Source organism: Malurus melanocephalus, unplaced genomic scaffold, assembly GCF_030028575.1.
Source record: "Malurus melanocephalus ecotype Western Australia unplaced genomic scaffold, MMel_1.1 scaffold_518, whole genome shotgun sequence".
In the NCBI taxonomy this organism is placed as follows: Eukaryota; Metazoa; Chordata; class Aves; order Passeriformes; family Maluridae; genus Malurus; species Malurus melanocephalus.
The window spans coordinates 329,769-353,614 of record NW_026623750.1 but is presented as its reverse complement, the minus strand read 5'-3'; the positions used below and the strand labels follow the sequence as shown (position 1 = coordinate 353,614).

The following is a 23,846-nucleotide window of genomic DNA, read 5'->3' as shown; positions in this document are numbered from 1 at the left end:
CACCTGTGCCTGCACAGACACCTCTACCTGCACACCTGCACCTGTACCTGCACAGACAACCCGTGTACCTGCACACACACCTGTGCCTGCACAGACACCTGTACCTGCACACACACCTGTGCCTGCACACACATCTGTACCTGCAACTCTGCTGTGCCTGCAGACACACCTGTCTATCTAAACACACACCTGTACCTGCACACATACTTTTACCTGTACAGACACCTGTGCCTGCACAGACACCTCTATCTGCACACCTGCACTTGTACCTGCACACTCACTGGTGTACCTGCACACTCACCTGTGCCTGTGCACCCATGTGCACACCTGTACCTGCACACACACCTATACCTCAACAGACACCTGTACGTGCACACCTCCACCTGTACCTGCACACACACCTGTGTACCTGCACACACACTCGTATCCATACACGTACCTGTGCATGCACACACTCCTGTACCCCCACCTCCACCTGCACACACACCCCCAGCGCAGCCCAAGGAGACCCAGCACTGGCCCCTTCCCGCATCAACCCACGGGATATACTGGGAGTTGCTATGGGGCACTTGGAGGGAGCCAGGAGGGAACTTGGGTTTAGTGGGAGCAACTGAAAAGGATCTTCGGTCAATTAGGAAGTGTCTGGGCAGGATCTACAGTCAACTGGAAGCAACTGGAGTCAACTGGGAGCAACTGGGAGGGGTCTCAGATCAACTGAGGGGAACTGGGAAGAGGTTTGCTCCAACTGGAAGTGACTGGGATGGACTGGGGAGGGGTCTGGGGTCACCTGGGAGCAACGGAGAAGGGTTTTGGGTTAACTGGAATAGATCTTGATCATGTTCCCCCACAGGGAGTGCATCCTGCAGATCTGTGGGCTGTTGGGGCTGGGGGGTCCCTGGGCTTGGGGACCATTGGGAGCYGTGGGGCCACCGGGAATAGCCTTGTGCACCTCCTGCAGGTGTTCGACAGTGCAGGCTCGTTCCTGTCCTACATCAACACGGCAGCTGACCCTCTGTACGGGCCGCAGGGGCTGGCGCTCACCTCCGATGGCCACGTCGTCGTGGCTGACTCGGGCAACCACTGCTTCAAGGCCTATCGCTACCTGCAGTGACGGGCAGGATGCCGTGGGCACGGCTGCGGGCAGGCCCCAGTCTGCAGCTGCAGCGGGGTGTGTGCAGTGACGGCTGCCCCATGGCCTCGCTTGGCCCCCAGGCACCATCCTGGCTTCATGTGCACTTTATCCCAGGGGGCAGCCGGGCCTGGGGGGCAAGGATGGGTCCTGTGGGGCGGGGGCTGCTGGAGGATCGTAGTCTGACCTCTTCTCCTGCCCCATGGCAGGGCCAGCAGCCCTGCTGACAGGGGTGCCCAAGCTGTGGGGAGTGTGAGTGGCAGGGGGAGCCGCTGGCAGGGCTTGGGATGCTGTGGGGTGGCCAATCCCAGAGCCTCATGCCCCATGAGGGCCACCCTTCACTTCCCCAGCCCCCTCCCCAGCTGTGGGGTGACCGCGCGTGCCTGCTGCCCCCTGCACTGCTGCCCCCCGCACTGCTGCCCCTGCCCCACAGCTCTTGGGGGCTCCGGGGGTTGTGGGGCAGCTGTCGCACGCTGACAAACTATGTACAAAATAAAGTATTCTGGAAGTACCCTGGCCCCGTGCTGCCCCGTAGCCCTGCCTGTCCTTCACATACCCTGCCTTACAGCCCCCCATATCCTGTGGGCCCCCCTGGCTGTGCTGGACACCCCCAGACAGTGCCAGGCTAAGCAGGGACAGGAACGGTGCCTGGAGCTCAGTGGCACCACGGGTGCCTGCCAGACCTGGGCATTCTGCCAACACTGACCCATCTGCAGTGACAGGGATGGACTGGGAGTGGGGACTAGGTTGGACTGGTCTGGACTGCAAGTGAGGACGGGGTTAGACTGATCTGTGCTGGGTCAGACTAGTCTGTGCTGGCAGCAGGGATTGGGTTGGACTGGTCTGTACTCGGAGTAGGGACTGGTTTGTACTGGTCCATGTACCCAGGAGAAAGTGGTCAGTGACCTGAGCCCCTCAGATCCCACAGATCCCTGGAGCCGATGGATCCCTGGAGATACCACAGGGGCTGTGGAGAGGTCAGCTGCTCTGACTGGTCCTCCAGAGCTCACCTAGATCCCACCCATCATTCCCCACCATTCCCAGCACCCCAGAGGTGCCCGTGACCCTGACCCCAAACAGGGCTGGAGGGAGAATCTGGGTCCATGCCCATTCCTGTTCTTGATGTTGGGAAGGCCCTAGAATGGATCTGTGGAGCTCCCACAGCATGGGCAGGACAATCAGGGGATCAGATCCAGCTGGGGGGTGGGAAAGGCAGGTCCTGCATCACCCACCTCTGTCTCCTGCTGACACACTGTGTGTGTGGGACTGGTGTGGGTGTGTCTGCCTGTAGCTCAGCAGAGCCTTTGGCACCATCGCCATCTCCCTGTCATCTCAAGGAGCACATGCAGCCCGGCTGGGATAGATGCTCCTTGTTGGAACACGTGGCTGCTGGCCAGGCCCAGGGATGGGTGCGAATGGGGCCATGCGCAGGTGGGGCTGGGCACTGCTGGGGCTGCCCAGGGCTCAGYGGTGAGGCTGGTGCTGTTCAACATCATTATCAATGATCAGGATGGAGCGATCCAGTGTGTCCGCAGTGAGTTCATGGGTGACACAAGGTTGCTCGGGATGTGGATCTGCTGAGGGCAGGAAGGSTCTGCWGAGGGATCTGGACAGGCTTGACTAATAGGCCAAGGCCAACAGTGTGAGGGTGAACAACGGCAACATTGGGTCTTCCACCTGGGTCACCAAAACCCCCTGCAACACTCCAGGCTGGGACAGAGGGGCTGGAAAGTTGGGAAAGAACTTGGGGTTGCTAGTGACAGTGGCTGGACACTAGCCCAGGTGTGTACAGCTGAGCAAGAAGTTGATGGCATCTGGACTGTCCAGCTCCAGTGTGGCCACAAGCCCCAGGGCAGGGATTGTCTCCCTCTGCTCTGCTGGACACTGAGAGACCCTTCGAGGGCTGTGTCCAGTCTGGGCCCTCAGGGTAAGAGACATTGAGGGGCTGGAGCGTGTCCAGGGCAGGGAACAGAGCTGGGAAGGGGCTGGAGCCCCAGGAACAGCTGGGGGTCTCAGCCTGGAACAAAGGAGGCTCCTGGGGGACCTTCCAGGAAACAAGTGACAGGACAAGAGGAAACGGCCTCAAGCTGTGCTTGAGGAAGTTCASGTTGGACATCAGRGGGAATTTCTTCATGGAAAGGRCTGTCAAGTGCTGGAAGGGGCTGCCCAGGGAGGTGGTGGAGTCCCCATCCCTGGAGRTGTCCAGGGAACAACTGGACAGATGTGGCACTTGGTGCTCTTGACTGGGTGACAGTGTGGGGATCAGTCACAGGCTGGATTCAGTACTTAAAATTTTTTTTCAAACGAAATGACTGTGATTCTGTAMAGGATCACACTGGTCCATACTGGGCACAGGAGCCCCATACACCCTCTGCTGCTCCCAGGTGGACCCTCCGGTCCCCSTAGGATTCAGCGGGGTTGGTAAGAGCTGGGAACCTCGAGACCCTYCCTCGAGGGTTCAGGGGCCTCCGGGGGCACAGCAGCCGCAGGGGGTCCTAGTGCTGCCCCCGACCCTGTCCCGGTGCCYGGGCGGGGGCAGCAGGATGGAATCGGCGGTGCCGGCGCCTTGGGGGATTCTGGTAGGGGGAAYAGGGGACTCAACTGGGCTGAATTGGTCCGTGGCACGCATAGCACCGAGGGTCCCGCACCGCTGGTCCAGGACAGGCAGCGTCGGGGTCACGGCCTCGGGAGTATGACCGGGGGGGTGTCCTTCATTCCGCCCAGTTCCCGCTGCCACTCGGGGCCGGATCGAGCTCCCCGCCGCCGGCAAGGCCTGGAGAACACTCGGGGGGATCCGGTGGTGCGTGCCGGGGAGGTTCGGAGGCCCCGGTGGCGCCGGTGCCGCGGGTCCTGATGGTCCCGATGGCCCTGAGGGTCCCAATGGCCCCGGTGGTCCCGATGGTCCCGATGATCCCGGTGGTCTCGAGGGTCCCGGTGGTCCCGATGGCCCCGATTGTCCCGGTGGTCCTGAGGGTCCCGAGGGTCCCGGTGTTCCCGATGCTCCCGGTAGCCCCGGCGGTCCCGATGGTCCTGGTGGTCCCGATGCTCCCGATGGTCTCGCGGGTCCCGGTGTTGCCGGTGTTCCCGGGGGTCCCGATGCTCCCGTGCGGGGCCGGCGCGGGAGGCGGCGCTGTCCCCCCGCCGCCGGAAGCGGAAGTGACGAGCCCCGAGCCCCCCACCCTCCCCCCGCGACCCCCCGGCAGCGGAGCCGCCGCCGCAGGTACCGGGAACGGGGGGAGAGGAACGGCGGGAGGGGGACACGGGGGCCGGGCCCGCTGCGCTGCGGGGAGTGATGGGGGGCGGTGGGGGGACGATGTGGGGACCGAGGCCCGTGGTGGCCCCGCAGGGCCGGGCCGGGGGCGAGCGGGGAAGTCCGTGGGTGCGGGGTCCCCGTGGAGTGTCCGCTGGCAGGGCTGTGGGGCGGGTGCGGAGGGACCCAGGGCCGGGGGAGTCGCGGGGTGGGCCCGGGGCGTTGTGGCCGTGGAGGGGACTGCGGCGGGACCCGYGGCCGTGCGGCGGGGGTAGTGCGGGATGCCGGGGCCGAGGGGGATCCTGGTGCTGCGGAAGGTGCCCGCTGAGGGAGGTCCCCGCGGGAGACGTGGGGGCATCCTAGTGCTGGGGGAGGCTGGCCGGGTCCGTGACAGGGCTGTGCGGGGATGCCGAGTCCTTGGGAGGACCCGGGGCCGTGGAGCGTCCGTGGCCGGGGATCCCTGTGCCACCCCCCGATCCCCACAGGCCCGATGGACGCGGAGGCGCCCCGGGGGCTGTAGGACCCCCCTGCCCTCCTCCTCCTCCCCGCAACGGCAGCTGCGGTCGGGCCGGGCCGGGGGTCCCGCCGTGCCGGGGGTCCCGCCCGTCCCCGTGTCCTCGCACCATGTCGGGGGCCCTGAGCAAGCGCAGCGACCTGGCCAACGACAACCGGTGCCCGGGGCTGAGCCTGGGGCTGGGGACGCCCCCCGATCCCCGCACCGGCCCCGGCGGGGCCCCGGCCGAGGAGCTGCCCGGCGCCGGGTGGGCGAAGGCCGGGCAGGACCAGAACCGCAACGAGCTGGAACCGGGGGCGCACGGGGGTTCCCCCGGAGCGCTCGAGCCGGGCGTCCAAACACGGAACGCCCGGAACGCCGCCAGGGACCCACGGGCCCTGCTGATCGGCGCCTCGGAGGAGGAGGAGGAGGAGGACGATGAAGATGAGGAGGAGGACGAGGAGGAGGACGGGGCCGGGGTTTCTCCACCGGCTGTGGGCGTGGAGCGGGGCCTGCGGGAGGCCCCGGGGCGCAGCGCCAGCCGCCTCTTYGGGGGGCCCGGCCCTGGCAGCGACGAGGACTCGAGCTGGGCCACGCTGAGCCAGGGCAGTCCTGGCAGCTCCCCCGATGAGCCAGGTGGGCATCCGACCCATGGACCCCCAGTGACTTGTGACTGCCCTACGGAGCCCCACACTGGCCTCTCACTGCCCCACAGCTGCCCTGACTGGGAGGCTTCTGACTTCTCARCCTTCCCCACAGCCTCCCCATGACRATCTCTGGCTACCCCACAAGTACCCCACAGAGCCCCATGGCTGCCCCCACCTGCCCCCCTGTTCCTATGAGCTCCACATCTCCCCCAGTCCCTGGCTGTGTGCCCACCGCTACACCCCCAGCCCCTCTGGGTGCCATTCCTGGTCGCCTGGTCCCTCAATCCGCTGGGCRTTGTTCTGTGTCCCCAGCCCCCATSCCTCCTGGGGCATACCCATGTCCTTGGGCATAGGGGGCTGTGTGGGGTTGGGGCTGACCTCCTCTGACCCCCATCACGCCCTGCAGAGTCACTGTGGCCATGCGGCGCGGGAGCACACGAGGACCTGCCCCCCGGCTGGTTGCGGGTGCAGGACACCTCGGGCACCTACTACTGGCACGTCCCCACGGGCACCACTCAGTGGGAGCCCCCTGGCGGGCCCCATGAGACCCCTTCYGATGGCAGCACCCCCACCGAGGGGCCCGCAGTGAGTCGGGACTCAGGGGACAGGTTGGGCTGGGGGTTGGCTGTGCAGCCACTGTAGGGTGGCCAGGGGGTGGCTATAGGGCTTAGGGTGACTGGGGGATGATGATGGGGTGGTTGTTGGAGATGCAGGGCACCTATGGTATGGGAATGGAATGCCCTTGGGATTACCTTGGGACTCCCTTAGTGTGCTGTGGGATGATTGGAGAGCAGCCGTGGGGTGCTTGTGGGGTGACTGGGGGGCTGCTGTGGGATGCATGGTGCCCATGGGGTGCTGTGGGGCTGCCCTATGGTGTATCTTGACCCAGCTCTCTGCAGCTCTCCTGGACAAGCTTTGCCCCAGCCGAGACCTTCAATGATGGGGACTTGTGGAAGGTGAGAGGGGGCAGTGGATGGGAGGGGGTGGGGAGTCAGTGCCCCCCAGCCCCACAGAGCCCTCTTGCCCCCAGGACCCCACAGCTGAGGAGGAGGAGGAGGAGGAGGAAGATGAAGAGCCAGGAGTGTCAGACCTGGAGACGCCATCACCAGGCCCAGGATCACCAGGAGAGGGGTGCGGGGGAGGCACAGGGACGGGGGGGGGCACATGGGGAGTGTGAGGCATGGCTGGGGCTGTCCCTGGCCCCTGTTGGGAAGTGGGACCCTCGGTGACAAGCAACAGAATGGGGAAGAGGGTGTCCGGTGTGAAATGGTAGCTGGGGGTCAGGGACCCAGGTGTGGAATGTGGGGGATCCCAGAGGGGTCTCAGGGACAAGGATTGGGGGTGGGGAGGCCCCAGGGTCTCAGGGTGCCGCTGCTGAGCCCCCCTGCTCCTTCCCCTTGCAGCATGGCCCTGGGCGAGGAGGATGCACTGGACTCCAAGGTAGGGCCARTCCCTCCTGACCTTGCTTACCCACAGGGCCCCTTCGCCACCTTCCCCACTCCCGTGGGGTCTGATCTGCTGCTGGGGAGCTGAAACACCAACCCAGGGGCACCCCACACTGTCACTGCATGGGAGGGGCCTCAGCCACGCCCCACTGCAGGGTCTGCCCTGCCCTGAGGTTGGGGGGCTGTACACATTGGGGCAGTGAGGCTGCCCCACGCCATCCCCCTGCCCCAGAGCCCCTACCCCACACCAGCCCTGCCTCAAGCTCYGTGTCTTTCCTGCTCCACGCCCCACATCCTGCCACTCCCTTCTCCATTGCCCCTCATCCCACATCATCCTTGCCCCACACTACCCCCACCACACAGCCCCTGCCCCACAMCCCCATCCCCACACATCTCCCACTGACTCCTATTTCCCCCCTTTACCCCCAGGGCCTCCCTGTGCGCTCCCTGGGCTGGGTGCAGCTGCGGGAGGAGGAGCTGGGTCCCGGCCGCAGCAGCAGCGCTGTCAGCGCCTGCATCCGGCAACTCTCGGGGCCTCGTGACGGCCCCCCCAGCACCTGGGGGGAGGTGAGTGACTCCAGACTCCCCCTGTGGCCCCCACATCCATCCCACAACCTCTCYACAGCCCTCTTGGCACCTGGGGGAGCAGAGTATCCTCCTGACCTTCCTGTGTCCCCCAGGCAAGGGCACTGCTGCTGCTTGAGGGCCGCACGCTGAAGCTTGTGGACCCCCAGGACCGGGCACTGCTGCATGCGCAGCCTGTGGGCGGCATCCGCGTGTGGGGCGTGGGGCGGCACGGCAGCAGGTGGGGGCAGCTGTGGAGCTGGGGGGCACAGRTGTGCCCGCAGGTGTGGAGCTTGAGGTGGCTTTGAGGGTGGCTTGAGGTGGCTCGAGGTGGCRTTGGGGTCAGGTGTCAGGGGCATGAGATTCGGGTGTCTGCTGGGGGCTGGGGGTYTTGTGTATGTGTGGTGCAGGGATGGGGAGGATCTGAGTGCAGAGGGGCTTGGGGCTGGGATTTCCACATGGGTAAGGTGTGGGGCTGTGGGGGTCACATGCACAGGGCTGGGGAGTCTCATGTGGGGTTGGGCAGGTGGGGGCCATGGGGTSCCAACACTGAGCCCCCCCCAGCAGAGAAGGGTGTGGGGCAGGACCAGACCTGCCCTTAGGGGTGTGTGGGGTGGAGCTGTGGAGGAGGGGGTCTGTGCCCCCCCACCACCCTTAAGCACGCTCTGTTCCACTGTGCTGCTTGGGGACACAGGGAAAGGTACGGCCCCAATCTGCCCCCAGACCCCCAGTGCCCCCAGTCCTGGATTGGACTGGGTGGGGAGGGGACTGGAGGGGTCCTGAGTGAACCTCCCCCACCCCCCTAGGGACTTTGCCTACGTGGCGAGGGACCCCCTGACACAGGTGCTGAAGTGCCACGTGTTCCGCTGTGAGGGGCCAGCCAGTGCCATYGCTGCTGGGCTGCACCGTGTCTGTGCACAGGTGAGACCCCCCAGACCACCCTGGAACCCCCTCAGACCACCCCCTTGGCCTGTACCGTGTCTGTGCCCAAGTGAGACCTCCCCTGAAACTTCTCCAGGAACCACCCCTGGCCCGCACTGGGTCTGCATCCAGATAAAATCCTCCCAACCCCCTGCCAGCTTCCCCCCAAACTGCCACCTTGGCCTGTGGTACATCTGTGTCCAAATGAGACCCCCCAAAAGCTCCTGAGAAACCCCCTCCTAGTCCACACCAGGTTTGTACCCAGGTGAGACACCCCCCAAGACTCCCTGGGCCCATGTAGCTCACCCCAAATTCCCCTTCCTTGGTCTGCACAACATCTGCCCAGGTGAGACCCCCAAAAATCTGCCAGGACTTGCCCTAGTCTGCACCCACATCTGCACACAGGTGAGACCTGCAGGCCCTTCCAGCCGGTCCCTAGGCCTGTTCCTGGGTGAGCCCCTCCCCACCCCAGTGTCCACACAGAGCTGCTGCAGGGCACAGGGGCTGGGGGTCCCTGGGGGTCCCTGGGGGTGCCCACRGTGTGACAGCCAAGAGGGCTCAGGTGCCCAGTGACATCTGGAGTACTGCGGGTCATCATGGGGRTCCCTGGAGGTCACTGTGGTGTGACATCTGGGAGGGCCATATTCCCCTGTCCCCAGCTGACAGCGGAGAAGCGAAGCGCCCGGGCAGCAGCCAACGGCCTGGGGACAGATCACCCTCGGCTGGGGGAGCCACCCCTGCAGGGTACGGGGGTTTGGGGGGGGCCTATGAGGGAGTTGGGGTGGGTCTGGGGAGACGTCTGGGAAGTACCCTGGAGGGAATTGGGAATCTGGGAGTGTCTAGGAAGGGCTGGAGGACTGTTAAGGAGGTTCTAGCAAGGGGATGGAAGAACTGCAGGGCAGGGGGCTTATGTGTCCAGAGGTTGCATTCACTGGGGGAGGCTGGTTGGGAGAGAGGGTGGCTTTTGGGAAGGCTTTGGGGGAGGTTCTGATGATGTCCTCCACCACGGTAGGGCTCCTGACCTCCCAAGAGTGAGGTGGTGCAATTGGGGGTTTGGGGAGTTCTGGGGCTGCTGTGGGGCAGTGTTGGGCTACTCTGGGGGTCTCAGCAGGCTCYAGGGAAGTCTGCCACGTCCCTCCAATAGTGGAGTGCCCAGCCCCAAGAGGTCTTGGGGGGAATTGGATGCTGGGTGAACACTGAGGGGTGGGGGGAGGGGTTCTGGAGGGATGCTAGGGCTCTGGAGTGTTTTGGGAGGCTCTGGGGGTATCTGACAGTGCTTCCCCCTCAGTGGAGTTTCCAGCCCCCAAGAGTGAGGTGGTTCAGCGCTTTCCGGTGTGTTACCTGGGCTGTGTCCCTGTTGCCAAGCCAGTAGGTGAGTGGGAGACATGAGGGAAGCGGGGAGGTGTCTTGGGGGAGCTCCTTCAGCCTGTGTGGGGCAGCTGTGGGGAGAGGGCACCCCCAGGGTTGCCCTGACTCTCTCTATGCCCCTCAGGCATGGATGTGATCAACGCAGCRCTGGAGGCAGCACTGGCCCCCGGCTCTGGGCAGCCCCCTGCACCCACCCCAGTGGTGGTCAGTGTGGCCCCCGCCACCCTCACTATTGCTCACCGCCAGGTATGTGCCCTCCTGAGATCCCCACCCATGCCCACCCTCTCCACTGGCCACTGCCAGGTGTGTCTCCACCTGGGACCACTACCCTGGCCTAGGGAGGCTGTGTTGACCCCCACCCACACTGGTGACACCCTCCTGTTCTGGAGTCTCTGTGACCCTGTCCCATGTCAAAAGGGCTGTCCCCATGTCAAGAGACCCATCCTTAGACCAGGGAACCATGATGGCTCCCTCCTTGCCACCATGTGTCCCCACCGCACTGCATCCCAGGGGATCCCCTCCCACCTGTGCTGAATCCTCCTGGTCCTGGAGTAGCACAGTCACCCCCCCACCGCTCCTGGTGGGTGCCTTAGTGACACACCATGTGCCCTGCTGACCCTCTTCCCATCCTGGGGGTGCCTCGATAGCCCCCTCCCCACCCTGGGGTGCCCCAGTGACCCCCCGCTCCTCCCCCAGACAGAGGCGGTGCTGTGCGAGTGCCGCGTGCGCTTCCTGTCCTTCATGGGGGTGGGACGTGACGTCCGCGCCTTCGCCTTCATCATGGCCAGYGCTCCCGGCACCTTCCGCTGCCACATGGTTTGGTGTGAGCCCAACGCTGCGGGGCTCAGCGAGGCACTGCAGGCCGCCTGCGTGGTGAGTGGACCCCCCACGCCCCCCTGGGACTCCCCCCATCCTCCGCTGACCCCCCTTGCTTCCCACAGCTCCGCTACCAGAAGTGCCTGGATGCGCGGCCCCAGGCCTCCAGCTCCTGCCTGCCGGCTCCTCCGGCTGATTCAGTGGCACGGCGGGTGGGCTCCTCTGTGCGCCGAGGGGTGCAGACCCTCCTGGGGACCCTCAAACCACGGCGGGGAGGGGCGCAGACCCCATGAGTGGGGCAATGGCATGGGGGGCACATGGCTGGGCAAGGTGGTGTGGGGGGAGCGGGACCACTGACCCAACACTGCAGGGCACAGAGTTCCTCATGGTGTTGGCTCAGGGATCCTGCCCCCGCCACTGCCCCCGTGGTGGGTCACACCCCCCAAGGTCCCCAATGCATGCGGTGTAACGAGGGTCTGTGGTGTTGTACTAAATCATGAATTAATAAACCCATTCCACCAGCCCGGCTTGGCTCTGCATTTGGCCTCACACAGGGAGGAGTAGCAAGAGGAAGAGGGGTGAAGAGTTCTGTTGTGTCTGGATTAGGTCTTCTGAGGGTGCTGCAGARTGAGGAGGAGCATGAAGAGGGGTGGTGAGGTCCATCCACACCTTAACTGGAGGAGTGATGGGAGCACAGGGACCGTGGACTGATGCCAGTTGTGATCCCAGTGGATGAGAATTAGGAGAAGGAGGTGGGGTGGTGGGATCTCAGCATCCCTGATTTGGGTGTCCCTAGGTTGTTGTGGGCTGAGAATTGTGGTGAGGAGGATGAAGGAGAGTGGAGTCTATCACACCTGCACTGGGGGGGTGATGGGAGTATGAGGACTATGTGTTGATCCTGATCCCAATTCCAGTCCTGGTGGGTGAGGATAAGGAGGGGTGGTAGGGTCCATTGTGCCTTTATTGTGCAACTAGTGAGACATGGGGACCATGTGCCAGTCGTGACCTTGCTCCCAGTATGACCTTGTGCCAATCCTGCTCCCAGCCCCRCTTCTGCCATGACCATGTGGTGACTGCGATCCCGCTCCCTGTGTAACCGTGTCCCAGCCTTGCTTCCAGTGAGACCACATGCTGACTCTGCTCTTGGCGTGACCATATCCCAGCTGCCGCTCCTGTCAGCCCCTGGGTCAGCAGAGTCGCCGCTGGTGCCAGAGCTCCTGGATGCGTGCAAAGGGCAGCGTGGGGCGCAGGGGCCGGCAGAGCGTGGGGTCAGCAGCACGGCCAGAGCGCAGGGCACAGAGCAGGGCGGCCTTGCAGGGGCCCCCGCAGGGTTCGCGGGGTGGGTGCCCCTTGTGCAGGTGGAACCAGAACTGCTGGAAGAGCGGCTCGTCGTCCTGCATCCGCCGCACCAGCCGGTCCCAGTCGGCCGGGAAGGCCGTGGGCAGCCCGTAGGCCTCGCGCGCGCGATAAAGCCGCTGCCAGCGCGGAGGAGTCCCCGGGGGAGCCGCGTTAGCCTCTGTGAGGTTTAGGATGAAGGTCTCGTGGTCCAGCACCGCGTGGGAGCTCCCGGGATAGGAACTGGCCACTTCATACACACGGTACCCTGTGACAGGAGGRACGGTCAGCACCAGAGGGATTGGAGTTGTTTGGGGGGACACATAGCGGGAGTTTGGGCGCACCGGGATTGAGGTTGATGTAGGTGGTGACACTTGGTGCGACGAAGGCAATGGAGACGGGACGTGACAGTGTTTCCTCATCGTAGAACAATTCGAACTCGTCCAGGTGCGTGTGCCCGAAGAATTGGGCCGCGATGGTGCCCTCGAACCTGCCACAATAGGCTGAGTGGTGAATGTTATCCCAATCCCCAGACCCCCCAGTCTGGAACCCCAACACGAGCCTGGCCCTGGGCATCTGGTATGTGGGGTGGGGGTCTGGCACATGGGCTGGACAGTCTGGTGCATGAGATGGCAGTCCAGGGCAAGCAGGCAGAGGTCTGGCACATGGAGTGAGGGTCCAGGGTGCAGGGTGGAGGTCTGGTGTAGGGGTCCAGCATACAGGGCAGGGGTCCCATGTGTGGGGTGAAAGTTCAGGGTGTGGAGCTGGGCTCTGGCTTGTGGAGTGGGGTTCTGGTGTGGGGATCAAGGACGTGTGGACAGGGGTCTAGTGGGCAGGGCAGGGGTCCAGCATGTGGGGTTGGWGTCCAGAGAACAGTGTGGAGGTCTGGCATGTGGAGTGGGGCACATGGTGTGGGGGTCTGGGCCAGGGGTCAGGCACTGACCTGCTGATGATGCGGTAGTAGTTCCAGCTCCAGCTGCGCAGACAGTGGGCCGGGGGGATGTGTCCGATGATGTGCACCTGTGGACAGGGAGGCAGGGCTGGGGGTTTGCCCAGGGCCCATCGGGACCCCCCATGTCCCCCCACAACCCTCCCCCACCTTCTCCCCATCACGCTCAGCATCTGCCAGGACCCCCATGAGCCACTGGAGCTGCCCTGCAGGATCAGTGGCATTGATGAGGAGCCAGAAGTTGGCCTGGGAGCAGAAGTTCATGTTGAGCGAGACGAGGCGCAGCCCAGGCCAGACCTGTGCCGTATARAACCCGCCGGCCCTGTGGGGAAAAGAGGGGTCAGTGCTGTGATGCCCTGCCCCATGGACGCCCACACCCTGATGAGCTGTGTGGAACCCACAGCCCTGGGGGAAAAAGGGGGTTAGTGCTGTGTCTCCTGATCCACAGACCCTGCACCCATCCCACGGACCCCCAGCTCTCTGCCACCCACACTGCCCATCTGCCTACAGCCCCCAGCCTGGAGCCCCCGTTGCCCCTGTCCCCCACAGGCCTCTGTACCTCAACCAGCCATGACCACCCTCCTTGCACCTCTCTCCCCGCATGAAACTGAGACATATGCACTCAGCCCCAGCTCGGCTGGCACCCCCACTGCCCCTCCAGTGGAGCACAGCATGGAAACCCCTCTGTGTCCTGCTAATCCTGAGCCCCCAGTAATCTACAGACCCCAGCTCTGAGCCACCCAGTCTATGCTACCCTGACTCCCCTACTCCAGAGCACCTGACAGCCCAGAGCCATTCAGTGTGGGCCCTCCCAGCYCTGTGCCCCCTGATCCCTGGTACAACCAAATGCCACGGACCAGGCACCCAATAGCTCAGAACCCCTACCACTGCACCCTCCTACCCCTGCAATCCACGAACTCCCCATCCTTGGGCCCTCAGCAGCTGGGAGCCCTTCACCTCTSCCCCGAACCCTGCCCCATGCCCACCGCAGGGTGTGCAGGGCAGCGGGGGGCAGCCAGCCCTGCCAGGCCTCGGCCATGGCGTCGTAGAGCCACGCGGCCGACCGGTTCCCATGCACGTAGGGCGGGGGGAAGGCGTTCACCGGCGTGGCCTCGTGGTTGCCCACGGCTGGGAAGACGCGCAGCCCCCCAAGGCGGGTGCGTAGCAGGGCTGTCACCGTGCGCAACGCCCGCAGCTGGTCCCCACGGCTCTGCTGCCACACGTCATGTGCAGGGATGTCCCCAGTCCAGTACGCTGCCGCAAAGCCGCCGGTGCTGTTACTGGTGTGACTGGTGGCGTTGGGCAGCTGGGCCAGCAGCGCGTCGATGGTGTGCAGGGGAAGGTCGCACTTGCTGTAGGAGCCCCAGAAACCCGCCGCCCCTGGCCCGTCACGGGGGGCCCCGCGGCAGCACAGCGGGTCGGGGCAGGCAGCAGCACTACCCGGCGTGTACTGACGGTCCCAGTGCAGATCGGTGAGGAAGAGGATGCGGGCGGTGGGTGCTCCAGGCGGTGGTGGCACGGGGGGCCGCACCGGTGGCTTGGGGGCGGCGGGCAGGGACAGGTTCCAGGCGCCCAGGATGTCCCAGTGGCCACAGCGGGAGCCCAGCAGGAGCCCGCAGGCTTCGGGCGGTCGCAGCACCGAGCGTGCCCAGGCGGCCACCACATCGCCCTGGAACAGCTGTACGGCCTGGCGGCACACGGGTGGCCGAGCCAGCCGCAGCTTCTGGCACAGCCGCGATGCCACGCTCCCCACACGTGCCACATTCGGCTCCAGCTGCAGGGGGATGGACACTTGGGATGGTCCCAGCACCCCACACCTCTTGAGCTATGCTCACGGCCCTGCAAAACCAGCTCCCCAGGACAGACCCCACACCCTGAACTCCGGCTGCTACAGCTGGCCTGTGCCCACCAACACCCCCCGGGACGGGCACGGCACCCCAGCTGCCATCACTGTGCCGCGCCCACCAGCTCCCCGGGATCGACCCCTGGCTGCTGTCACTGTCCCACAATCGCCGGTCACCCTGGCCCACTCAGCTGGATATCCCGAGGCCAGAATGGACGCACACGGTCCCCCACCGCCTCGGTTCCCTCCTTCATTTCTTCCTTCCTGTCTCCGCCCCAGCCTGTCCCCGTCGTCTCGGGCGGATTCACCAACCCGTCCCGGTCTGTTCACGTCCCCGGCTCCGTTCCTCTTTTAGCCGTCCCAGCCTGTCACTCTCCCCGTCCCCGCCCGTCCCTAATCCAGCCCGTCCCTGTCCCCATTCCCATCCTGGTCTCGTGTCTGTCACAAGCTCCGACCTGCCCCGACCTGTCCCAGCCTGTCCCGGCTCAGGCCCGTCACGAGGGACAGGCCCGGCCTGTCTCTGCTCTGGCCCTGTCCCTGTAACTGACCCGTCCCTTCCCGTCCCGTCCCCTCTCCTCTGTCCCCGCTCCTGTCCCATTCCTGCCGCCCTCGCTCTCCCTGTCCTGGCATATCCCGGCGTCCACTCATCCCCGTGCCTCGCCCGGTGTTCCGGTGTCCCCCCGGTGCCCCCCGTTGTCCCGGTACTGCCCGAGTGCCCCCTTCCCACCTGCAGCGCCAGGTCCAGCGCCCCGAAGAGCACCCGGCAGGCCGGGCACGACACGTTCCGCCAGCTCCAGCGCAGCGCCGCCGACAGCAGCTGCTCCCCGGGGTCGGGCAGCGACCCCGCCGACACCGGCAGCGACGGCAGCGACAGCAGCGACAGCGCAGCCAGAGACAGCAGCAGCGATCGCGACAACGACAGCGACCGCGCCATCGGCCCCGGCGGGGCCCGAACCGCAGCGGCCATGGCTGAGGGGAGCGGGGCGGAGCCACAGCCAGGGGCGGGGCCCGAGCGCCGGCAGTCATGACCGGGCGGGGCGGGGCCAGGCAGAGAACGGGGCGGAGCCGAATTGAGGGGCGGGGCCTGAAGCCCGCGGAAGAGCGCGCCGGGGGCGTGGTCGCGAGAGCGGCACGGCCAATAGYCAGCGGMGCTATACGGAGATGGGCGTGGCCRCAYGAGGGGCGCGRCCAATAGCCAGCGGCGCTATACGGAGATGGGCGTGACCGCACGGGGAGGGGCGGTACATGCGCGCCAAGGGGCCGGGCCTGTGTGGGGCGCGCGGGACATTATGGGGGATGGAGTTCTGGGGGACGGCGGTGCTCCCTGGAGTCCTCCCCTGCGTACGGTCACAGCCCCGGGGCGGMGTTCGGTGCACCGGACCCGGGGGTCCCATTCCTCCAGCCACTGCCGCCGCCGGGCTCAGGAGTCCTCGCAGCGGCGGGTCCCATGCCGCAGCTCCCGGCCGAGCGCTGCGCGGTGCCGACCCCGCGTCCCCCCCGGAGCTGCCCCGTGGAGCGTCCCCCGTGCTGGCCGGGCAGGAGCGGTGGGAGCAGCGGCGCCAGTGGGCACGGGGTCAGTTTATTGTGACCGTAGTCAGGGAGCAGCGCAGGGAGACCCCGGGCTGGGCTGGCAGGGCTGGGGGTGCCTCGACCTCCCTCAGCCTCTGACCTGCCCAGCCCCGAGGGTCCTCCCGCCCAGCCCCTCGCCCCAGCCCAGCCGGGGACTCGGGGGCACTGGGACTGGGCAGGGGGTGGTGGGTRAGGGTGTCCCGGTAGGGCGGGAAACTGGAGGTGCCCTGATCTGGGAGGCACTGGAAAGGGGCGCAGGGGGTGCTGGCAGTGCCCGGGGGAGGCAGAGTGGGGTTCATGCTCGGGGAGATCCTGCTGAGGGTGTCCAGCCTGGGGGGGGGGCGGGCCTAGGCATTGATGTTAGGGGGCTTAAGGGGGTCTAGCTCAGGGGTCCTAGGCTGCTGACAATGGTGTAGCTGAAGTTCGAAAGCAAGGTGCTGGCCATAGGGGACTCGCGGGGGTCCAGCTCACAGGGGCCCCAGGCKCTGGTGTTGGTGGGCTCAGGGGTGTTTCAGCTCAGGGGCATCCCAGGCTGCTGACGGTGGCATAGCTGAGCTTGGAGAGCGAGGTGCTGGCCAGGGGGGTTCAGAGGGTTCCCACTACAGGGGGGTGAGGCTCGGGATGTTCCCAGCTCAGGTTGGGGRTGCCAGCTCAGAGGTCCTGGCTCAGGGGGGGCCCAGGCTGCTGACAGTGGTGTAACTGAACTTGGAGAGTGAGGCGCTGGCTACGGGGGGCTCATCCTCGGGCGGGCGACGGGGGCAGGCACGGCAGCACCGCCAGCCCGCGCAGGTGGCCCCGAAGGCCTTGCGGAAGCGGCGGTTCATGAAGCAGTAGATGAGGGGGTTGGTGCACGCCGAGGTGTAGGAGAGCAGGTGGATGAAGGCAATGGGGGTCCCCGAGAGTGCCCGCTGGGCCGCCCGCGGGGCAAAGGCACGCCAGGTGTTGGCGGCGAAGATGGGCAGCCAGCAGAAGAAGAACATGGCCACGATGACCACCAGCATGCGGATCACACGTCTCTTGGCCGCCAGCTGGGCCCCGGAGCTGTTGATGCGCGCCCGGTCCTGCTGCACTGCCGCTCCCAGCGCCCGCAGCTCCAGCGCTGCACCCGGACGGGACAGCTGCAGGTAGCACCCATCGCCCTCGTCACAGGCAGGCACTGGGTCCCTCCCAACACCGTGCTGGGCTGTGGAGTGAGGAGGTGCGGTCACGGCCATGACACTGTAAGGATATGCTGCACCCCAACAACATGGAGGCATCCTCCAGGAGGGGTGCGATGGCATGCAGGGGACATGAAAATGGACGTGGCACCATGGGGASATGCTGTACCCCAAGGCTACAAGGAGGGCCCCAGACAAGAGGGGTGTCCCTGAGGACCACACCACTGTGGAAAGCAGGGGTGAGGGCTCAGCCCTCCCTCTCATTCTGGAGTGGGCACTCTGCCYGTGCCGGGGTCACACCAAGTGCCATCCCTACCCCATCCCCTCACCTGCCACCTCCCTCTTGATGTCCAGCTCAAAGCGAATGCCACGGTAGAGCTCGCGGGAGATGAGCCCATACGCCACCGTCATCACCACGCCTGGGATGAAGAAGAGGACGAGGAGCAGCAGGACGTACCTGGGATAGGTGGCCCCCGTCACTTGTCATCCCCTTACCACTGCGTTCCCCCTCCGTCCCCCAGGACTCACCAAACCTGCCGGACGCGCTCGCTGGGCCAGTGGTGTGTGCACTGGGCGGGGGGCGGGCGGGGGGCCGCGGGGCGCGTGGTGCTGTACACGGCGTAGGGCAACATGAGCAGCGCTGCCAGAGCCCAGGTGCCCGCGATGACGCGGCAGGCATGGGACCGCGTCTGCCAGGCGCGCGACTGCAGCGGGTTGCAGATGGCACTGTACCGCTCGATGGCGATGGCCACCAGGCTGAAGGTGGACACGGCCACTGAGACACCTGCGGGTAGCAGGGGGTGTCAGTGGGCGTGGCATGACACTGCTGGCCCCCACCTCCTCCCGAAGTCCCCCACTGCTTTCCATGTACCCATGAGATAGGGATGAGACCCCCACATACCCACGAGGTAGGGATGTGCCCCTTCCCTGTGCCTCCGTGTACCCACAAGGTAGGGATGAGCCCCCCACCCCGTGTCCCCCCATACCCATGAGGCAGGGACAAGCCCCCGCTGTGCTCCACCCTACCCATGAGGTAGGCGACGAGTTTGCAGACGACATCGCCAAAGATGAAGGCGCCCATGAGGCCGGGCAGCAGGGTGAAGGGCATGCAGCACAGTGCCAGGAGCAGGTCACTCAGCGCCAGGGACAGCAGGAAGCAGTTGGTGACGGTGCGCAGTCGCCGGTTCAGCGCCAGCACGGCCACCACCAGCGCATTGCCCCCAACGCTCAACACGAAGATCAGCGCGTACAGCACCACACGCACCGCCACATCCAGCTCTGTGGGCAGCAGGGCACTGATGCTGCATTGGGACCCCGGGTGCACCCCAGAGRCATCACAAGGGCGCCCCAGAGGCACCCAGGTGGCACTCTAGAGGCACTCTGAAAGCACCCCGGAAGACACCGTAGAGACACCCCCATGGCACCCCAAGGGTATTCTGGTAGCACCCCAGGGACACTCTGAAGGCACCCCAAAGGCACCCCAGCACAGGTCCAGGCACTGGGACACCGGGGCTCCAGCGTGACCGGCGGGGGCTCGRTGGGGACCCGCCAGATGAGTGCATCGGTTACCCCGTGCGGCAGCCGCCGGCAGATGGGGCGAGCCCCACGCTCCCCGGCTCCATTCCGTGAGGGTGGGGACCTCATCCGGGTGGGTGCCCCCATCCTGCCCACCCTCCGCCTCCGTGCTGATCCGCGGCGCCTCCGGCGGCGCGGGGACGTGACCGGGGTCGTCCAGCYCAGAGAGCGGAATGACAAGCGGGACTAGGGGAGCCCAGCCGGGGCGGCGGGATGGGGCTGGGGGTCTTGGCCATGGAGGTGGGATGGGGGCGTCCCAGTCGAGGGAGCGATTGGAGGTCCCGGCCCCGGCAGTGGGGCAGGGGTGCGGGGCGGGCGGTGTCTGTGGTGTCCCTGTCGGAGTCTCCACCGCCCTCCTGCTGCCGCGGGCACAGCCCGGCGTGTCTCCTCCAGGCAGCGCCGAGATCCGTTCCGGGACCACCGGGCTGTGCCGGGGCCACCGAGCCCCCGCCCGGGATGCGGGGACGGGGAATGATGCGTGCGATGAGGGGCACGGCGGGGAATGGGGGCGGCACCGGTCAGAGACCGGAGAACCGGAGCGCGGGGCGGCGGGTACCGGGGTGACACGGCGGGACGAAGCGGGATGTTGGCGTGTTCGGGGGCTCAGGGCTGGGCACGGCGGGGCCCTCCCCGGGTCCATCCCCCTCCTGCTTCCCCCCGCTCCCCTCGCTCTCACCTCTGGGCGCCGGGGGCCCGCGGAGGCCCCTACGTACGAGGTCGCAGACCGAGCCGTTTGTCCCGTTCCCGGTGCCGGGTGCGTTCCCGACGCCGTTCCCGGAGCGGCAGAGCAGCTCCTGCAGCGACTCGTTGAGGGGGCGGGGGTCCATGGCGGGGAGCCCCCCGCGCCCCCCGCCCGCCCTCCGGCCGGAGGCACCGGGAAGGATCAGGCACCGGGAGGCTCCGGGAGGGACGAGGCTCCGCTCCGCTCGGAGCCGCCGGTGGATAAGCGGAGGCGGCGCCCGGCGCGGGGCGGGCCAGGGGCGGGGGGCGGTGGCGGCGGCGGGGGGAGCCTGGGGCTTGCTGGGGGGCGCGGGGGAGGCGGGAACAGGGGAAGCCCAGGGTCGGGGGAACGGGCTGRGCCATGGAGAGTACCGGGAGCGAGGGCTTCAGCCGGAGTCCCGGGCGGGCCGGGGAGCTTGAGGGGCTCGCCGGGAGCGATTCTACGCCGCCGGGCGACTACGGCCGCCGTCAGCATGGTGTCTTTCACTATGTCCCTGAGGCGGACCCCGGGACTACTCGGAAGGGCCCGGGATCGTGAGCTGCTCCCGGCTCCGGAATCGGGTCTCCAACCCGGCAACTCCATCACCCTGACGCATCTGCATCCCGGGTCCTTCCCCGTCCCTGTCCCTGTCCCCCCGACGACAGTTGTCGCGGCTGTGTCCCCCTCCAGGTGACCCCTCAGCACCGCGGGATTAGTCCCGCGGCATCCTCACCCTTCATGGGACCCCGAACCGCCGTGGAACCGCGAGCCCCGGAGGGATTGTGCGCCCCTCYGGGACTCTGTGACCCAGAGGGACCCTGTGCCCTGTGGGGAGCCCGTGCCCCCCTGGAACYATACGTGCCACTGGGATCTCGTGTCCCAATGTAACTCTGTGCCCTGGGGGCCCCCCGTGCCATGGAGATATCATGTGCTTTGGGGGGACCTTGAATGCTGCTGGGATCCAGTGGTCTGTGGMGACCTTGATACCTGAGAGGGCCCTGTGCCTTGGAAGGAGGCGCGCTCCAGGGGACCCTCGCCACCCCAGGGCGACCCCATCCTCGTGTAGGACCTGGTCCCTGTGCAGGACCCKGTGCCCTGGGGGCACCCTGCGCCTTGGAGGGACCCTGTTCCCTGAGGGGACGATGCGCCGTGGTTGAACCCGGTATGCTGGGTGGGTCCCGGTGTACCCTGGCAGGCCACTGTGCCTGAGTGCCTCCTGCTGCCCCAGCTGTCCCGGCTGCCCCAGCTGTCCCGGCTGCTCTGTCCCATCGCTGGTGCTGCAGGTGCAGCCGCCCCTCGAGGCGCTGGATGCGCAGGGCCATGCGCAGGGTGCTGGCCTCCAGCTGTGCCAGCAGTCGGGCTGCCCGTGTCTGCAGCCCCTCCAGGGCCATCTCAAGCCCTTGCAGCCGCTGCTCAGCCTCAGCCTCGGCCGCYGCTGCCGCTGCCTCAGCTCCGGTGTTGAGCTTGCCCATGCGCAGCAGCAGCTCCCGACCCTTGGCCTCCATGGCAGCACGGGCACGGGGAAACTCGGCCAGCACCTCCTCCAGGTCCTCCTTGCCCAGGCAGAATAGGTCTGAGTACCCGATGCTCAGGATGTTGGCTGTGCGCCGGTTCCCCGCCGTGTTCCCTGTGGGGTGGGGGRCCGTGAGCTCAAGGGGACCGCGGGATGGCATCGGGGCGCAGTGCGGGGCTCACCCTTGATGTTGATGAGGCTGATCTCCCCGAAGTAGAGCCCCTCGCCCAGCACAGCCAGCTGCGTGACACCGTCCTCGGCCACCACGGCCAGGTGGCCCTCGCGGATGAAGTACATCTCGCGGCCCACGTCGCCGCGCCGGCACACAAACTCACCAGGGCCGAAGACCTGCGGGCGCAGGTGCAGCACCAGCTGCCGCAGCACCCCGTGCTCGCAGCCGCGGAACAGCCCGACGCGCCGCAGAGCCGGCAGGTGCACGCCGGCGGCCACCTCGGCCCGCAGCCCCCGCGGCAGGTACCGCAGCACCGCCTGCTCCACCGGCAGCTTGCGCTGTGCCCGCAGGTGCCGGTGCCAGCGCGTCACACGCTCTGCCAGCTGCCCGCCCGTGCCCCGCGCCCGCAGGTACCGCTGCACCGGCCGCGCATCGGGGTAGAAGGCGGCATCGGCTGCGCTGAGATTGACGATGACGGTGCTGATGTTGCCAGTGATGGTGGCGAAGCCCAGCACGGCCAGGAGGAAGCCGGCAGTGATGAAGAGGAACTCCTCCTCACGCTGCGGTGCCGGCGTGTCACCCACTGTGGCCAGGACCAGTGTGGAGAAATAGAAGCTGTGCAGGTAGCGACGCAAGAGTTGGGGGAAGCTGGGGCAGACCCAGGGGTCAGTGCCCAGCCCCAGGTGTGCTGACAGTGCGAAGTAGAGGCAGCCATGCCAGTGGATGCCCAGCAGCAGGTACAACATCAGCTTGGCCACGCGGAACACGTTGGGCCAACCTGTGCGTGTCTCACACCGGTCAAAGGCCTCGAAGAGTCGCGGCACCCGTAGGCAGCGGTTGACACGTGCTGCTGGCACCCCTGGGACCCTTGGGACCCCTGGGAGCAGACAGAGCAGCTCAGTGGGGAGCACGGCCATCACATCACAGCGGAAGGTCCAGGAACCCAGATAGCGCCGCTGCGTCCGACTTTTGTCCTGCACCAGGATCCCGTCCTCTAGGAAACCTGAGTGGGCAGCCACAGGAGCCATGGCACTACAGGGGATGTGGGGTTTGAGGGGCAGGGGCTGCTTAGGACCTCCCTGTGATGGGAGGGTGCTCAGACTGGGGACCAGGTAAGTGTCCATCATGGGGCGCAGGGGGGCCCAGGGGRCAAGAACCCTGCATGGGCACCCTGAGGGATGTCATTGGTGGTTTCCTGGGCTGCCATGGGGCTGAGACAGGGTCAGCAGTGGGTGATCACCCACCCAGACCCACCCCTGTGTGGGGCTGGGTGATGGCTGTACTGGGTGGGAGTGAACCTGTGTGTACGTGTGTCTGTGTGCTTGTGTGTGTGTGTGTGTACACACCCGTGTGTGTGTGTATGCACACACCCATGTGTCGGTGTCTGTCTCTGTGTTGCACACACCTGCGTGTCTGTGTGTCTGTGTTTGTGTGTGTCTCTGTGTCTGTGTGTCTGTGTGTGTGTGTGTGTGTGTCTCTGTGTCTGTGTGTGTGCACACACCTGTGTGGAGCTGCACGGCGATGTCCAGCAGGTACAGCGTGTCGCTGAGCCCGTCCAGGCCCTGCCATAGCCCTTTGTGTGCCTCCTGCACCTCGGGGAAGCAGCACCTGGGGTACGGGTGGCATCATGAGGTGTCACTGGGATGGAGCCAGGACACCTCACAGCACCACCCCAACCCTCTTGCCTGGCACCTGAGGATAAGGACGACCCAGTTGTAGAGGATGGGCAGTGCCATGAGGTTGATCCACCTGTAGTACCAGTCCCCGGAGGGATCTAGGGTCCAGTTCCAGGGGGTGGCAGTGCGGCTGTGGGGTGCAGAGGGAACCTGGGGTCATCCCGTCCCCATTTGGGAATCCCTCTGCCCCATACTCGCCCCCAGCTGCCAGTGGGTCCGACTCAGCCRGCCCCCCTAGCACATGTGGGACCAAGGGGGTCCCTGCCGTGCCCCTACCCCCAACCCCACAGGAGGCAGCCATGCCCTGCTCACCCCGTGGCATGTCCAGTGCTGCTGCYGGTGCCAGCCCCCGCTGTGGCCATGGGTCCAGAGGTGCTTCAGGGCTGGAGCCCGGCCCAGTGGCAGGACAGGAGGGAGCCGATGGTCTGCCACCTGCACAGAGGGGATCCTGAGCGTCCTGATGCCCAGGGGGTCCTGTGTACCTGAGCACCTGGCAGGTGCTGCCGCCTACCCCGCTGCCAAGTGTGGCTCCTCAAGGGGACCCAGCCAGTGACTCCTGCAACACTGGGCGTGTCCTAGCAACGTGGCGTCCCCAGGGTGCCCACTGGCCTCCTGGGGTAGCCGGGCTGAGGCGGCCACTGTGCCGGGTCCACCGGGCAGGCTGGGGCACGGAGCCATGGCCAGGTGTGCTGGGGCCCAGGTTAATCTCCGGTAACAACGGCCG

At 66.3% G+C, this 23,846-nt stretch overlaps 6 protein-coding genes across 7 annotated transcripts in view; 2 read left to right on the top strand and 4 right to left on the bottom strand.

Moving 5' to 3' along the window:
• TRIM3 (tripartite motif containing 3) overlaps positions 1 to 1,645 on the top strand; it is a 9,564-nt gene extending 7,919 nt beyond the window's left edge. For both annotated transcript variants that reach the window (XM_057381619.1, XM_057381620.1), the window contains exon 12: positions 959 to 1,645. In XM_057381619.1, the coding sequence (XP_057237602.1) occupies positions 959 to 1,111 (153 nt within the window). In that variant the 3' untranslated portion in view covers positions 1,112 to 1,645. The remainder of the gene's footprint in view (positions 1 to 958) is intronic.
• A 1,787-nt stretch (positions 1,646 to 3,432) lies between these two features.
• LOC130582751 (collagen alpha-1(I) chain-like) lies at positions 3,433 to 4,737 on the bottom strand. Its single transcript, XM_057381646.1, has 2 exons — positions 4,453 to 4,737; positions 3,433 to 4,409 (listed from the first exon to the last, which is right to left on the bottom strand). Exons 1-2 carry the CDS (start codon positions 4,735 to 4,737, stop codon positions 3,588 to 3,590), a joined length of 1,107 nt encoding a protein of 368 aa, XP_057237629.1. The 3' UTR covers positions 3,433 to 3,587.
• On the top strand, positions 4,271 to 11,176 carry APBB1 (amyloid beta precursor protein binding family B member 1). Its single transcript, XM_057381598.1, has 14 exons — positions 4,271 to 4,349; positions 4,865 to 5,508; positions 5,926 to 6,104; positions 6,419 to 6,475; positions 6,550 to 6,650; positions 6,923 to 6,959; positions 7,394 to 7,531; positions 7,645 to 7,769; positions 8,335 to 8,449; positions 9,109 to 9,193; positions 9,738 to 9,821; positions 9,942 to 10,063; positions 10,514 to 10,690; positions 10,759 to 11,176. The coding sequence occupies exons 2-14, from the start codon at positions 5,004 to 5,006 to the stop codon at positions 10,924 to 10,926; spliced, it is 1,893 nt and encodes a 630-aa protein (XP_057237581.1). The 5' UTR covers positions 4,271 to 4,349; positions 4,865 to 5,003; the 3' UTR covers positions 10,927 to 11,176.
• A 374-nt stretch (positions 11,177 to 11,550) lies between these two features.
• Positions 11,551 to 15,757, bottom strand: SMPD1 (sphingomyelin phosphodiesterase 1). Its single transcript, XM_057381599.1, has 6 exons — positions 15,488 to 15,757; positions 13,904 to 14,691; positions 13,068 to 13,239; positions 12,912 to 12,988; positions 12,313 to 12,458; positions 11,551 to 12,236 (listed from the first exon to the last, which is right to left on the bottom strand). Exons 1-6 carry the CDS (start codon positions 15,725 to 15,727, stop codon positions 11,821 to 11,823), a joined length of 1,839 nt encoding a protein of 612 aa, XP_057237582.1. The 5' UTR covers positions 15,728 to 15,757; the 3' UTR covers positions 11,551 to 11,820.
• Positions 15,758 to 16,248: 491 nt separating this feature from the next.
• Positions 16,249 to 19,987, bottom strand: CCKBR (cholecystokinin B receptor). The gene is made up of 5 exons (XM_057381601.1): positions 19,738 to 19,987; positions 18,513 to 18,764; positions 18,015 to 18,270; positions 17,816 to 17,943; positions 16,249 to 17,512 (listed from the first exon to the last, which is right to left on the bottom strand). Exons 1-5 carry the CDS (start codon positions 19,886 to 19,888, stop codon positions 16,995 to 16,997), a joined length of 1,305 nt encoding a protein of 434 aa, XP_057237584.1. The 5' UTR covers positions 19,889 to 19,987; the 3' UTR covers positions 16,249 to 16,994.
• On the bottom strand, positions 19,945 to 23,800 carry CNGA4 (cyclic nucleotide gated channel subunit alpha 4). The gene is made up of 6 exons (XM_057381644.1): positions 23,634 to 23,800; positions 23,139 to 23,252; positions 22,948 to 23,054; positions 21,457 to 22,449; positions 20,975 to 21,388; positions 19,945 to 20,081 (listed from the first exon to the last, which is right to left on the bottom strand). The coding sequence occupies exons 1-6, from the start codon at positions 23,798 to 23,800 to the stop codon at positions 19,945 to 19,947; spliced, it is 1,932 nt and encodes a 643-aa protein (XP_057237627.1).
• Between the last annotated feature and the right edge of the window lie 46 nt (positions 23,801 to 23,846).